The sequence below is a fragment of the Pelophylax lessonae genome (assembly GCF_965119305.1).
Source record: "Pelophylax lessonae genome assembly, chromosome: 4".
NCBI classification, from domain to species: domain Eukaryota; kingdom Metazoa; phylum Chordata; class Amphibia; order Anura; family Ranidae; genus Pelophylax; species Pelophylax lessonae.
This window is the reverse complement of record NC_138771.1, coordinates 507966176-507981626: the sequence shown is the minus strand read 5'-3', so window position 1 is coordinate 507981626 and position 15451 is coordinate 507966176. Positions and strand designations below refer to the sequence as shown.

The window sequence follows — 15451 nt, the reverse complement described above, 5'->3', positions numbered from 1 at the left end:
CCCCGACTTACCACCTGTGGCACGGGTGATGGCACTATCCAGCTTGCTGCCAAAGAGACGAACCCTCAAACAGAAACCTACACCACACCTGTTTAGAGGCAGGATCAGCTAACCAAGGGCGCAGTCACAAGGCGCGCTTAGCAGTGACGGGAGAGAGCATGACCCATGCCACAAGGCAGATAATGTCAAGAGAAGACTCCTCCAGAAAAGTGCACGCCAGCCTCAGCTCGAGCACTGCTAAGTTCCTGGCCACTTCTTCGGAGATGCTTCTCAGGGTTACATCCACATTATCCATCCAGGCCTCCATTGCTTTGGACAGGGCTGCAAGAGCCAGGGCTGGTTTTCAGGCCATACCTGATGATATATAAATCCGCTTGAGATCAGCAACAGGAGTGCAAATTTCTAAGGGATTCCTGGACCACCCCTCTAACCAGTGACTCCACTTGCTGGTCCCCAACCTCTCTCACTCGTAGCCCGGGCATAGAATGGCTCGCAGAGTTTGTCTTCAGGGATCTGAGACACACATCCCCAGCAAGCTTTCCTCTCAGAGTGGCTGGAGTGGCGGTGAGGGTCATGCCAAGATGCAGTTTTAGATTCTTCTAGGTGATTCCTATCCCTGGAAGGCGATCTGTGGCATCTGGAGCTTGAAGAGGAATGACAGCAATGTGACCTAGGAGGGTCCTTATCTTCACGTGCCGTATGTTGCCATTCTGACTTTGAAGGGCTGAAAGGGAAGGGTTAAAAGGCACCAGGCGGGGGTTGTGTCCTTCCTATGGAGGAGTGAGGACGTGCTTCACCTCAGCTTCACGTCGTCCACTGCATACACCCGAGCACATGGGGATTCTGCTTCCGGACGGCCCTTAAAATTTCCCAGAGACGGCGGAAATTCGCACCGAGGACCAATCATTCTCGGCAGGGACAGCTGGAAACGTTCTTCCCTGGGACCCATAAACGGGGGACTGGGACATCCAAGATAGCGCCGGCTGCTAAGGCCTCACAACAACACGCGGCCCAGCTCGCTCAGATTACATTGCCCCCGATTCCCTCCCCGAGGTCAGTGAGTGATTCTGTCCCTCCAGCCTCTCCTGGCTCTACGGCTTCACAGGACAGAAGCTCTGATATTGCAGACTTCATGGAAGATGGGGACATTAAGCAACGTATTTGGTCTCTCCCTACTCGGGGAGACCTAGACAAGTTTATTGCTAGAGTGGAAAAGGCGTTTAAAGAGGACATAGCACAGCTTAAAGCTTACACCACACACTTGGGGACCCGACTGGAGAAATTGGAGAAAAGATTTGATGAGGCACTCCCCACTATATCCAGGCTTCAGACCAGATGTGTGGCACAGGACCAGAAAATAGAAACTTTGTTGAGCCAGTTAAATGACTTTGAAAACTGTAGTCGGTGGGGTAACCTCTGCATCCGCAGCCTACCAGAAGCTAAGGCCCCAAGAGATACCATCCCCACCCTTGTGGGCATATTTGGAGAAATCCTGGAGCTCCCTGACACTGTCCCTATCAAGATAGATTGAGCTTATAGGGCTCTTAGACCTCCTTCACAGGATGTTACAATCCCTGAGATGTCATATGCAAACTGCACAAGTACACTCTCAAGGATCGCATCATGCAGAAAATGTGTACGAAACCACACTTTGACTTCAAAGGAGCCCGCCTTTTTTTCTATCAAGATATACTGAGGCATACCCTCATGCATTGCAGGGCACTTCGGCCTTTGCTGGCTGCCATCCAGGAGGCAGACCTTACATATCGCTAGGGTTTCCCCTTTTATTTGCAGGTGACAAAAGATGGCAAAAAAGTCAGGCTGCGTACTAAGGATGACCTTCCGCACTTCTTGTCTAGTCTTGGACTAGAACCGGTCGATTTCCTGGATTTGAGGGGATCAGCTAAACGCAAAAGCCACAAAAGAGGTTGCCAACATCCTGCTTCTGGTTATTCTACCAGCCCCTCCACTCCAAGAGACTGACGGGCCTGTCTAGGCTGTTCCATCATCCTCCTTTCTTTTTGTTCTCTTGATCCTATCTGCCAAGAGGAGATCTCAACCCTTGAAGATGACACTTTGACTCGAGATCCTGTTCTGATCCGTGCACACAGAGAACCACCAGAACTGACCCTGCCACCACGTGGGGCAGAGCATAGCAACACAGGATTTGTGCTTGACTGAATACTGAGATGGCACTGTTTGAATCCTTACCAAATAGGGCTTAGAACATTTGTTTAGGACCTGGTTGGGATCCTTATGGTACCCCAGAGTACCCCCTCTCAAAAGCACTTGGTAAATTCTAGGATGCGCGTGTGCACGGGGTAAGCCTCCTCCCATCTCTTTCTATGTTTGCTCACGTTTCCCACATAGGCCATACCTATATGGGTATAGTTCCCTTATGGGACCACGGGCTGAGGCTCAGGGGGCCCTCCCTGGCAGGGTGGCACCCTCAGCCTAGTCTACAGATATTTCAAATGCTGGTCAGGCTACTCCTGACAAATTATGCTGCTTACATTGTATGTAAAGATTTTTCATGTTTATTCTTTTTCTCTTTTTTTTCCTTCTCTTTCTGCTCCTTTTTCTCCCAGGATTATCCACCTGCGCCATCGCCCACACCAGGCTTGTCTGCTCTTCTGGTGGTTAACCCACCCTCCTGATCTACTATGGCAACTCTTAAGGTAACATCATACAATATTCGTGGTCTCTGTTCCCCCGTACAAACGTAGCAAGCTATGGTGGGAAATGAAGAAATTAGGGACACAGGTGATCTTTTTGTAGGAGTCTCATCCAATACCTAAGCTGCCCACCCACCTGTATAGTCAGTGGTATCTAAGTACGTCCCCGGTCTGCAAATCTAGGGGCTATAGCGATTCACAACTCATGTTCTTGTCAACCCACAGGGAGTCAGGTGGACCCTCCGGCCCGTTTCATTTTCCTGAAGGAAACTATTGCAGGAAAAAGTTTATATTTGCTACTATTTATGCTCCCAGTGCTAACCAACTCAACTTTTATTGATACAGTTTTGGTGCGCCTGGCTGAGTTTTTAAAGAGGGTTCTCAGATTCTTGGGGGTGACTTCAACATCAGTCCTGACCCTTTACTTGACACATCGCAAAGGGCAACCCACCCACTCATACGCATTTCTTAAACACTTCTGCAAAACCCTGCAGACACATCTTCTGATGGACACCTGTAGGGTACTTCATCCCTTTGCTGACACATCTTCTGATGGACACCTGGAGGGTACTTCATCCCACAGAAAGAGACATCAGCTACCACTCTAAAGTGCACAACATATATACCCACAATGACCTTCTCTGTGTAGACCACCCCACTCTTGAGCTTCTGCAGCATTCGTCGATCAAGAACATTACTATCTCAGATCATGCACCGATTATGGTTACTCTCGTCTTGCCCCCTGGTACCCATAGGACCTGGTCATGGCGAGTAAATACCTCTTGGATGATTCTGTGGTGGTCTCAAAAGTCTCTGAGGTTCTGCTCCATTACTTCACAAAAAACACTATGGAAGACCTTAGCGAGGGGATAGTATGGGAAGGCCTTAAGGCAGTGGTAAGAGGAGAACTGATCTCCCTTGGTACTAAGCTTAAGAAGGCACACCAAGTGGACTTTTAAAGGGTACTTTCTGCCCTTCACAAACGGAACTTACTCATAAACATAGCAGAGACCCAGAGGCTTTGACAAGGCTGACTGAACTTGGAGAGCTGTTACTACACTTGCTAGACCGCCAAACATGCAAACAATTACGCTACATGTCTCATAGATACTATGAGCATGGAAATAAATGCGGCCGTATACTTGCGAAAGAAATGTGCCCAAATGTGTTTGCATAAGCTTCACTCCTCCTCAAGAAGATACTTTCTCAGTTGTCTAAAATTGCCACGCGGAACGCGATTATTATACAGAACTATATAACTTGGGCACGGCTTTATCCCCCGATGCCCAGGTTACTAGGTTGACTGGTATCCACAAATGGCTTCCCCCCCCCCCCCCCCCGAAGGACGAGCAACATTCTGAGCTGGAATCCCCAATCACCGCTGCTGAGATAGAATCTACCGTGAAGTCCCTACCCAATGAGAAAAGCCCTGGACCTGTCGGGTTCACCAAGGCATATTATAATACGTTCATCCCCCTACTGTTAGACCCCAATGTGTAAGTACTTTAATTCTTTAGTGAAAGGTAGCATAATTCCCCCGGAAGCACTGTTGGCTCATATCTCAGTGATCCCGAAAGAAGGTAAAGACCCCACCGCCCCCCAAAGTTACTGTCCCATATCCTTACTAAACACGGGTGTTAAAATCTTAGCAAAAAATTCTGGCAAACCGATTGAAGTAACTTATGCCACATATCATTCACCCTGACAAAACATTGGGATTTTCACGTCACGTTCGTTGATTTGCAGCAGCACCTGGTTTTCTCACGGCCACCAGTGATTATTTTTGGAATTTACATGAACACTGGACTTCATTTGCACATTCATCTATTTAGCTTTTTTCTGGTGGAGTTGTTCACGGAAAACACATTATATTGATTTGCAAGAGTAACCAGAGACTTTAATCACTCACATTTTCATTTGTTTCAAATTGTTTTAAATTGTTTGTACACTATTTTGTATGCATCATTGACATTGTTCATTTTATTGCCGTAGCGCACCAGACTTTTTTACACTATTTCATTTATACACCTTTGGTAACAGCACACTTTTTCATTCATAAACCTCAAAATTATTACAAAATCGGAAATTCTGCCCATTCAACTGTCCCCTGCTCTGGCAAACAGCCTTAGGGCTGCATTCCCCTTTGCATGGGCCAAATCCTCCCTGCGATATCTAGGCATCCAGCTTACAGACCGCTTTAACATTATATACTCTGACAATTACCCCACATTGCTGGCTGCAGTTAGACAGGATCTCTTACACTGGACTAAAACTGCTTTCGCTTGGCTGGGAGGGTAAATCTCATAAAAATGAATATCCACCCAAGGATTCTCTTCTACCTGCAGATGTTACCTGTGCCCTTACCTAAAAGCTTCTTCACCCAATTATCTAACATGTCGTCTAGGTGTGGGCACCTTCTGTGTCCCCACTGGTGCCACTGGGGGTTTCCTTTGGTTCCCTCCAGGGGAGCAGATGGCATTCTTTGGGCCCTAGGTAACCAATAGTAACCCCAGTTACGGTAAGCTTATGAGGAGTGGTAGGCTGTTACCCTTTGAGATCTTGAATGGAAGAAAACGTTCACGGCCATTCTATATTACTTCTCCTACACCATTTGAAAGCCTTTTCCAATGGATGAGCCTATACCACATATGGTCTCTGAACTTTACCAACTGTTGGGTTTGTCTGTCTCTGCCGCTAAGCCCACATATATCTGGGTCTGGGAAAGGGACCTGTGGTCAGAGTTTACCACTGCCCAGCTGACCCACCTGTACCAGCTCACCTACTTGAGTTCTATCGCCTCTAAAATACAGGAGACAAACTAAAGGATCCTGTCAGGCTGGACCAGGATATATCCTTTGACCTCTGAGCTATGCTCGAGGGGCTGCGGTGGATGTTGTACGCTCTTGCACATGTGGTGAGAGTGCCCTATGATAATACCCTTTTGGTCAGACATCAAGAGTCAGATTAAAACTATCCTGGGCCTTAACATCCCTTTCTCCCTGATCCATTTTCTCCTGCATGTCTCTCCTGTGCCAATTAGTCGGTATCGGAGGAGCGCAGCCAAGAGGTTACTCAAAATCTATTGGAAGTGAACAAAAATTCCTGGTCGAGAGGAGTGGGTGCGTAAGGTGAATGAGATCAGGTAAGCTGAGGACTGGATTGCAACTTGTAATGTGACCCAGATCAAGTATCCTCTAGTAAGATTTGACACAGTTATGGGCCATACACACTATAAGATTTTCTGAAGACTTTTTCCTTTAGATTTACCAAAGCCATATAATATGAAGTCAAACCTAAATACTTTCAATTTGTATGAATGAATCTGGCAGGCCCATTGCACTACATAGAAAAGGTAAATCTGAAGGAAAAAGTCTTCAGAAAATCTTATAGTGTGTATGGCCCTTTAGAACTGGTGAAAGCATCTCTTAGGCAGCGTGTTCAATCCCAGAAGTAGGGGGACTAGATTTACCCTTTATGACAGATGGGACAGCGGTTGACTACTCACCTTACTCTGGATGATATCTACTATATTCGGTGGTGGCGGGCCTGGCGTGGATGATGACATCATTTGCGAGAATCCAAGTATGTTCCTGACCTTTTCCCCTATTCTCTTTCTTGCTAACTCATTTTTTTTTCTCTTTTTGAATTTGTTACCATTGTTGAAATTTGGTTTGTATGTTTCTTAGGAAAAGTGGAGGGATTTTCCACCAGATCAACCACAATAATTTGGAAATTGCAAACCTGCTATTTCCATTGACTTAATGCACCTTATCACCAAATTCACCACAAGGAAAATTGGTGCAGTCCCATGACTAAATAAATTGTATCAAAAAGATTGAAGATAAAGGACCTCCTAGATAGTCACAAAGGGACACACAGGTTTACAAAAAAAGGAACTTTATTAAAGATAACAATTGAAAAAAATCACATCAATATGACCTTCACCAGACAATAAAAGAGACAACGTTGTCATTTAAAACTAGGATGGGGCAGCTGGGCATACATTACCCTCCACATTCACACATACATCCGGCATTAATGGGCTCATGTGAGCAGTCCTGTATAGGTGTAATACACCTGTAAAGATAACCGATGCCGACAAAGGTGAATCCTAATAGACCACTGTGGGTAAAGGCAAGCATGCATGCAGTGAAAATATGACGGTCCACCCTTAAACTGGCAATAATGGAGCTTGATTGGCAGCACTAGCCGATAATCCGGTATAAATCACTGATATAGAGCATAGTTCATATTTTTTCAATTGTTATCTTTAATAAAGTTCCTTTTTTGTAAACCTATGTGTCCCTTTGTGACGATCTGGGAGGTCCTTCATCTCCAATCTTTTTGTATGTGCGCTTTAACCCGACAGATAGTACTAATGTCTTGCCACTAAGGGGGAGACCACCTTTCATGAAGATGGCACTGTTTTTCTTTTTTCCTATTATCTTCCCTATGGTGCTTTAAACGTGTTTTGGCTTGGTTCAATCCTGGGTGGTGTGTTAGGGGAGGCTACCATAGCCCTCCTCCCCTGATGTTCGGCCTGGGGAAGATCATCTCAATTAATTTAGCTTTTCACCAGCCTAGGCAGTCTAGGATGTGATATATGTCCCTTTGCCGAGACTTTCTTGCCATTTTAGTCTGTGATAACATGACAGAAGTCACCCTGAGCTCTCAAAGGTGTGAACACCTGAGCTATGTATAACAAATAACTGCTTAGTTTCTTGTATTTCACCTGTGCTCTCTTTTCTAAATATAAATGTACATGTCGCCTTTTAAGCTGATATACTTGAATCTCAGAAATTGTTTGCTGTGACATATGGCACTGTTCTAAATATATATTATATAAAAAAAAAGAGGCACCTGACCAAGGAACCCAAACCATACTGGAAGTAGGGAAAAAAACAACTTACCTGCAGTGTAAGGGTTGGCCACAGGGGGGCGGTAACACGACCATAATCTCAGGCAAACTGGAAAGAAACCAGCAAGAGAAAGGTGAGGGAGAGCGAGCCACAACAGCCTGCCACCCAGAGAACCTGGAGCAACAGTACTCACCTCAGCTATGTATTATAGTGCCTGGGCAAGCTGCCTCATAAGCCCGCAGTGCAACCCAGGGAATAGCTGCTTTGACAGATATTTATCTTGCCTGGACTGTGCATGCGCGGACCAAGCCTCAGTTTTGCCCGAGACCCACAGCTGTGCAGAAACCACCGAAGCGGCGGATTGGAGCGTAGATGCGTTCCAGCCGCCATAGCTGTACTAGGCCCCAGGGAAGGGAGAGAAAGAAAAGCAGACAAACAATCAAACTGCTGCCATAAACTAGGAATGTATTATCCCCACCGGCACGACCACAACCAGACCTGGGCCAGAAGATGCTGCTGCACATCCAGGGCATATTAATAGGCCTCTGGCCCAGAGCAAAGATTTATGGGAGTGGGTTCCTCGGAGGTCGGAGGAGGCAAGACCATGCTGCCATGGAGTCTGTCAGGAAAGATTGCTATATGTCATTCATAAAATCGGGCGAATGATCATCCAATTTTCCTCATAGTTTCACATTGGAACCAATGAACGAAAATACGTATGAAAATTCTCGTACGACAAAGGCTTTTTTTTTTTTGTCTATTGTTTCTGATCATTGCGCAGTCTTTCTTTTCTGATTTTTCTTGTACAAAAATCGTACAAAAATAGTACACAATAAACGAAAATCGTTCGTTTTTTTGCCGTATGAGAAAAATTTGGAGTTTGACCCTTCGAGAATTTTCGTACGAAAATTCAGAATCGGCTGTCGAAAGTTGTGTACACACTATACGAAAATTGTACAAAAAATTCTTTGGACAAAAATGTACACCCGATTTTCTTATAGTGTGTACTAGCCTTAACTTGCAGGATATAGTGACTCAATCTGTTTTTTTCACACCCTGAATTAATTACAATCACAGGAGGTAGCTGTATGTTATTTGGCCACATCCGCTGCAAGCATAGGAGAAAATAGTTAATATCAAAGGAGGTAGCTGTATGTGATTTGGCCACATCTGCTGCAAGCATAGGAGCTGGGATAGGTAGGGGCTGAAAATAGTGTAAGAAAGAGATTGCTATATATCATGGGAGAGTAGGGGTTAAGTATTGTGTATATTTAGGGCTGACAAGGTCCACGTGAATTTAAAATTAGAATGCAGAGCGTTGTTTTCAGGCATGGCAATGGTGTCCCCCATCACCACCTATTTGAGCAGATTTATTTTCAGATTGGGAAGAGCGCCATACAATTCAAATTCGCCGAGTAGGTTCGGTATAGATATAGCGGTGTTAGTGAGCAAGAAGAGCATGTCGTCTGCGTAAGAAGAGACCTTGTGTTGGGTGCAATAAATTGTAAAAAGTACCCTAGAGACTGGAGCCTGATTATTGTCAAAGTTTTGTCAGTGAGTTGTTGGGTCTATCTTTATACAGCCATAGGATACATAGAGGAACACAATTATTTCCAGTGGCCTGAAGTGTTGCCTGGCTTTCATAAGGAATATTTTAGCATGTCCTCTGCATGGGACATTGGGGTTGATTTACTAAAGGCAAATAGACTGTGCACTTTTGCAAGTGTAGTTGCACTCTGCACAGACAGTTACTCCAGAGCTTAGTAAATGAGGTAAAGCTTCACTTTACAAAGAATAGCAAGGAAATCACAAGCAAGGAAAATTAAAAAAAAAAAAAAACATAATTTTTGCTTACACATGATTGGGTGATGGAAGTCAGCCCTCATTTACTGAGCTCTGTAGTTACTGCCCTTGCAGAATGCAACTGCATTTGAGTGCACAAAGTGCACAGTTTATTTGCCTTTAGTAACTCAACCCCATTGTGTTGGGGAATGTCAGCAAACAGTTGGGAAGGGGTTGAACATGTTTTATTTTATTTTTTTTTAAAGGAGAATCTCAAGTGATTTTTAAATGCATAATATGAAATTGCTCAATACTGAACTACTACATATAAGTTCTACCAATTATGGTTTTTCAAACCTCCCAAATTCAGAATTTATGAACTGAAATTCCATCGAAGTCTGAGGAAATCAGAACATGGGCCAAAAAAAGCTTGTGATGCAGAGCAGCAAAAGTGTGCAGAATCGTTTGGGAAGAAGAGTCCTGCCTGACAGGATGATGGGACCAAAAGACACCCTGAGCCACTTGCCTAAAAACTCTACCAGGAATAATAAGATAGAAGGGATGAGCTGCTTGGACTGGCAGTCAAAATAAATGTACTCAGACAACAGCAGCAGGAGATATAAGGCAGAAGCAGCCTATGGAACAATACTGCTTTGACCTTGAAGGGTGTACACCATAAAAGCTTGTCATGGAAATCTGGATGTTAATGCAAATAACAAAAAGTGTCACATACAGTACGTACTGTACACAATTGTTTTTGTAACAAGTGCACTAATATAGCTACAATCACCTTGAGCTAAAAAGAGGATGTTTGATAAGAGACAGTCGGTGTACTCGCTCAGAACAACCACAACACAGAAGGACATGCCACAACCTTGCACTATTCTCTGCTGTCATGCAGAGCAGAGTGGGTTTTGTGCCCATAAACACAGAAGTGAAGGGCCAATGCCAGAGCAAAGGGCCAGCATCGGAGGTAGTGGAATTGAGTTCCGCCAAGTTCCATCTGAAAAAATCCCTGGGTTTGTCATTTAAAGAATAATGGCCACATACAACTTTGAATAACTATAAATCTGTCAGTTTGAGTCTCAGGCCAGTGACCAGCTGGAAAAATGTAAAGGTTGAGTCCCCAGAGTAAAAGGCGCAATGGCACTGGAGTCATGTACCAGAAAGGATACTGCAGCAATGTGTTATTTTGATCAATGTTGTTTTTTTTTTTTTTATCTACCCCTCAGGTTCCTAAGAGCTTGGCAGAGGAAAGTGTAAGAGTTGCCCTTGAAGTTGGCTATCGTCACATTGACTGTGCATTTATATATGGTAATGAATTAGAGGTGGGCCGAGCCATCAGGGAAAAGATTGCAGGAGGAACACTGAAAAGAGAGGACATCTTCTATACCGGGAAGGTGACTGTACATTTTATTACATTTATTATGGGATTTTTCCAAAAATGCCTAACTCAAGAACAAGCAGAAATTTGGCATAAACCGAAACGTACAAATTTATATTTTCAGAAATGTATAAAAATATATACAAGTGTTTTTATATACAGTAGTCCTCATCACATCAGAAATCAAGCTAGGAGAAATCAAGTTAGGAGTTTTTTATAAAATATAAAAAACGAAATACTTTATCGGGGTACATTCCACCCTGCATTGCGGCGCAGCGCATGAATACATTACATTAGAATACAGTTCCAATCACACAATAATTACATTCACCCTGCGGTATGATGCCTAACGTGTTGTGTGAAGCACAGTTCCCCGAACCATCACGTCAGACATGATGCCGCTTACCCTGAAAACATTGTCTGGCCCCTAAGGTACCTAGCGATGCAATGTCAGATGTGCAGTGCCTGAGGAAAACCACTGTCCTGCACGTCCTACATGGCACCACAAATAAAACCATGCAACATTTCAAAAACCATTCAATAAGCAACAGGTGTGATGGGAGATAAGAAAGGGGGATAATGGAGAGAAAAAGTGTTCACAAACTCAAAGCTATATTAAAAGGACAAAGACGCACATGGGAAAGTGGAGGAAGGGGAAATCTTCAGACATCATCTTCCTCAAAGTCCATAAGGTTATAGTCTCTGAGCAGACTGTGGGCCAGTCTGTGACAGTCCTCAATGGATATCCTCTCCCGATGGTGGATGAGGCATTTTCTGGCGCACCATACAGCCCTCTTAAAGCAACCTATCACCTGCCAGTAGTGTTGGGTGAACTGTGGGCAGGTTTACTGCAGTATATTGCAGTGTGTTAGTGAATTGTTACTGCGGTAAATTGCAGTGTGTTAGTGCATGTTTACTGCAGTATAGTTAAGTGCGTTAAGGCACGTTTTAGTGCAGTGCATTAGTGCACAGGTACTGCAGTATATTGCAGTGTGTTAGTGCACATTTATGGCAGTACATTGCAGTGTGCTAGTGCATGTTTACGGCAATATAGTGCAGTGCGTTAGTGCACGTTTACTGCAGTGTACTGTGTTAGTGCTCATTAACGGCAGTATAGTGCAGTGCATTAGTGCACGTCTACTGCAGTATATTGCAGTGCGTTAGTGCACGTTTACGGCAGTATATTGCAGCGCGTTGGTGCACGTTTACCACAGTATATTAAAATGCGACAGGGCATGTTTACTGTCTGGTAGGCCAACAAGGGGAGGCAGACAATACCATGGCACTGTGAGGGGACCAGCAGCATCTGTGTCCACAGGCAACGGTGGATGTGGTCCATCCTCAGGCAGGGCACTGTTTTCTCTGTTTAGTGATGTTGCCCGTGCAATCCAGCCAAAGCATGCAGAGAAGATGGCTTACTAAACCATCCTCAATCACCCAAGCAGAGACTAGTGCACAGTCCACCACAGCTGCTAAAGTGGCTTATTCTGCCTCCTTGTCCACAGATACTCCTGCCATAGCCCCAGCATCAGGCATGGAGGAGTCAGCTGAATTATTTGAACACAGTGTCAGACACTTGCTTCCTGAGGATGCACAGACATTACATGATTCTGATTTTTGTTCTAAAGTAGAGGAGGGGAGTAACATGAGCCTACAGAAAGGGGATAACGCTGATAAACAACACATTGGCAGTCATTTCCCCCCCCCCCCCCGATGAACTTGGGCCTGAGTGTATTATAATCAAATAAACAGCAGCACTCAAAATAATTCCAAACAGTCCTCTAGTGACGTAAGGCATAAAGGATAGTGGGAAGGAGACAGTTGATCCACCATCAAGAGGGAGAAACGCACTGTCTCTTACCAGATTTCAATGACTACTGGGTTGAGCAGCAGTCAGAGTCAGCTCTTGTAAAATCACTTGGTCAGTGAATCCAGATTCCTTAACAGCATGAAGACAGGCTCCAAAACATATAAATAAGGAAATAAAAAGCAATCATTGCGCATATATTTCTGAAAACGATTTAGTAAACATGTAGAAACTGCACACAAGGTACTCACACTTCCTCCATATGAATAAGCATGTAAACACAAAGGTGGCGGTGGTGTAGATCCATTTCAAACCAAAAATATGGCCGACCCCCAGTGGTATGCAGTACCAGAGTCCCGTGGTTAAGCTCCTCCCCGACGCGTTTCATCATAGGTGACATCATCAGGGGTGTGGCCACGTAACGTATACCCACTCTATATATAGGGCATAGACCGGAAGTGGGTGAAGGTAAATCATGGGAAAATGAGCACAAAATAGTAAATCCTGGTAATAATCAAAAAGGACTCAAGGAGTACACACACCCCTCAATGTTCCAAGAGAGGTAAAACTAGGTGGCACTGGGTCAAAAATGGAGCGAGAAACAACCGATCCTTGCGGGATCCGAAACCGGAAATGACGTACCGCCAAATAACCGGAAGTGGTCATATTCCGAGAGAGAGACCGTAAATGACGGCAGTGCATTCCATGATCAGACCGGAACTGACGCTAGATGCGTTCCACGGCTAGGATAAACAAAACAAAAGGCCCAATACACCCGAATTGACAATGAATAGGGGCAATAGAACACAGAAAAAAACGATACACACCCAGGAATAAACCTAATGGAGTGCTAAACAAACTATACTCTGAAAATCAGAAAGCAGACAGAATATACATTTATAAAATACACCTACACTATAGGTGTAGGCCAACATGTGAAGAGGCACAAACAATTGAGTACTTAATTAAGAGAGCTAAAACAAAAAAAAATGTTCTTGAGTTAAAATAACAAAAATTTTGAATAATAAAAAACAGATAAAAAATTAGATAAATACAACATATCCCAAACAGGCTCTAACACAAACCAAAAGATGTAGAGCTATGGAAAATAAAAATCAAAAATGTGACACTGGCACCAAACCCTAAAAACGGAAGTCTGCAAAGTCAATGGCCGGAGAGAAACCACACCCCAACATGTAACAAAGCACACAAATACAGATAATCTAACAGGATCAAAAGCATATCTCAACTGTTGGTAATAAGAGTTGATGTCCCAATCGACATTAAGACCAAAAGGCCTATACAAAAAAAAATCCATTTAGTCTCCAATTGAGAGATGCCCCTCCTAACATTGTCCCCCCCTCCAGTGTGGACGATATTGTTCAATTGCCATAAAGGAAGTACCTTCTGGGTTCCTCCCATGGTATTGATCATAATGTCTCGATAAATTATGCTTAGGGAAACCTAAGCATACTATAATTTTGGCTTCTTCACATAAGGCTTGCTCACGATGGTACAAAACTTTATTTCCATCCAAAGTCTGCCAAAAAAACACCAGCATTTACCCAAAAAATCTCTAATCTTGTTCCAAGTGCACTTCATTGTGGCTTCATCATACAAACTGGCTCCCCAAGCTGTTGTTTACAAAATAAAGAGAGCTAGCAGAAAAAAATCTTAAATGCCATTTTTTTTTTCTTTTACATAGGTCAGTTTTGCTGCAGCAGGTTCAATACTTGGTACAGATGAGGCACTGTACAGGCAAACTAATGGCAACCAACCCCCAGGCAGGGGTTGCACAGGCAGGGAATGCATTGGCAACTATCATCTTGGATAAAGTAGTAATATTGCATTAAGTATTTCACTGCGGCTCAGCATAATTTAAAAAAACTCTTGTCTATCCCTTCACAGGTAATCTATGCTGCTTTCAAATTCCACCTTTAACTGCAACTAATTCATTATTTTCAGTGCGCTTAATCTTTACCTCTGTTCATATCACTGTGATGTTAATTTTGCTCTCTTATTGTCTATACATAAATTATGAGCTGATCTTATCTTAAGAACTGTCTGCCCTCCTGCTCTCTTGCTGTGTCTTGTAGTTTGCCTTTGGTGTGAAACATTCGTTCTGTTAGCCATGTGTTCCTCCTATGCAATCCTAACTGATTAATTGCCAATACCCCCACCCAACTCAGTATAAATGTAGGCCTTTTCTAGGGGACGCACAGGCAGGGATTGCATTGGCAACTATCCTCTTGGCTAAAGTATTAATATTGGATTAAGTATTGCACTTCAGCAAATGCACAAAGCGAACATCCACAGCAGACCACTGCAAAACATTAAACAGACTACCTACATTGACATGATTCCTCATCCAGCTTTTTAATCTCTCATCCAGTCTGCTTCTCAATCCAACCACTCTGTATTATACACTCCCTACTTCTCCTTCTCACAGTAGTATCCTCTCTCCTTCACCCCTCTTCCCTGCCTCACAGGTTATATATATATCACCCTCACTCCTCTCTTCACCTTATTACTGCACTCATCATCACCTGCTAATTCTGAATCCACATACCAATAGAACTTCCAGTGCCATGGGATATGTCCCCCCACATAAGCCACACTCCCATATTACCTCCCTCACTCTTCTGCGTCTCCTAACTTCTGGAGATATTTCCCCAAATCCTGTACCACCATCATTTACCTTTGGCAAACATACCCGGCACCCCCTATCCTCTGACAGCAATCCACACAATGTGGTTTCTATTCCTCTTCTGCCAAGAACCAGCTCTTTTTGTAACAAACGCAACTCTGAGGTTGTAGGCTTTGGACCTGAGACAGTCCTTGGTCTCGTAGCCTGCAAGCAAGTTCACTGCAATCCTTACCTACGTGACCATGCGTGCCACAGCAGATGTGGGGCTATGCCACCTAATGCAGGATTCCCACGGAG

General features: G+C 44.0%; 1 protein-coding gene across 1 annotated transcript in view; it reads left to right on the top strand.

The window, feature by feature from the left end:
* LOC309552734 (aldo-keto reductase family 1 member C1-like) overlaps positions 1 to 15451 on the top strand; it is a gene marked incomplete at its 3' end in the record, with an annotated part of 95233 nt that overhangs the window by 17929 nt on the left and 61853 nt on the right. The window contains exon 2 of the mRNA XM_082253655.1: positions 10549 to 10716. Within this exon, the coding sequence (XP_082109781.1) occupies positions 10549 to 10716 (168 nt within the window). The remainder of the gene's footprint in view (positions 1 to 10548; positions 10717 to 15451) is intronic.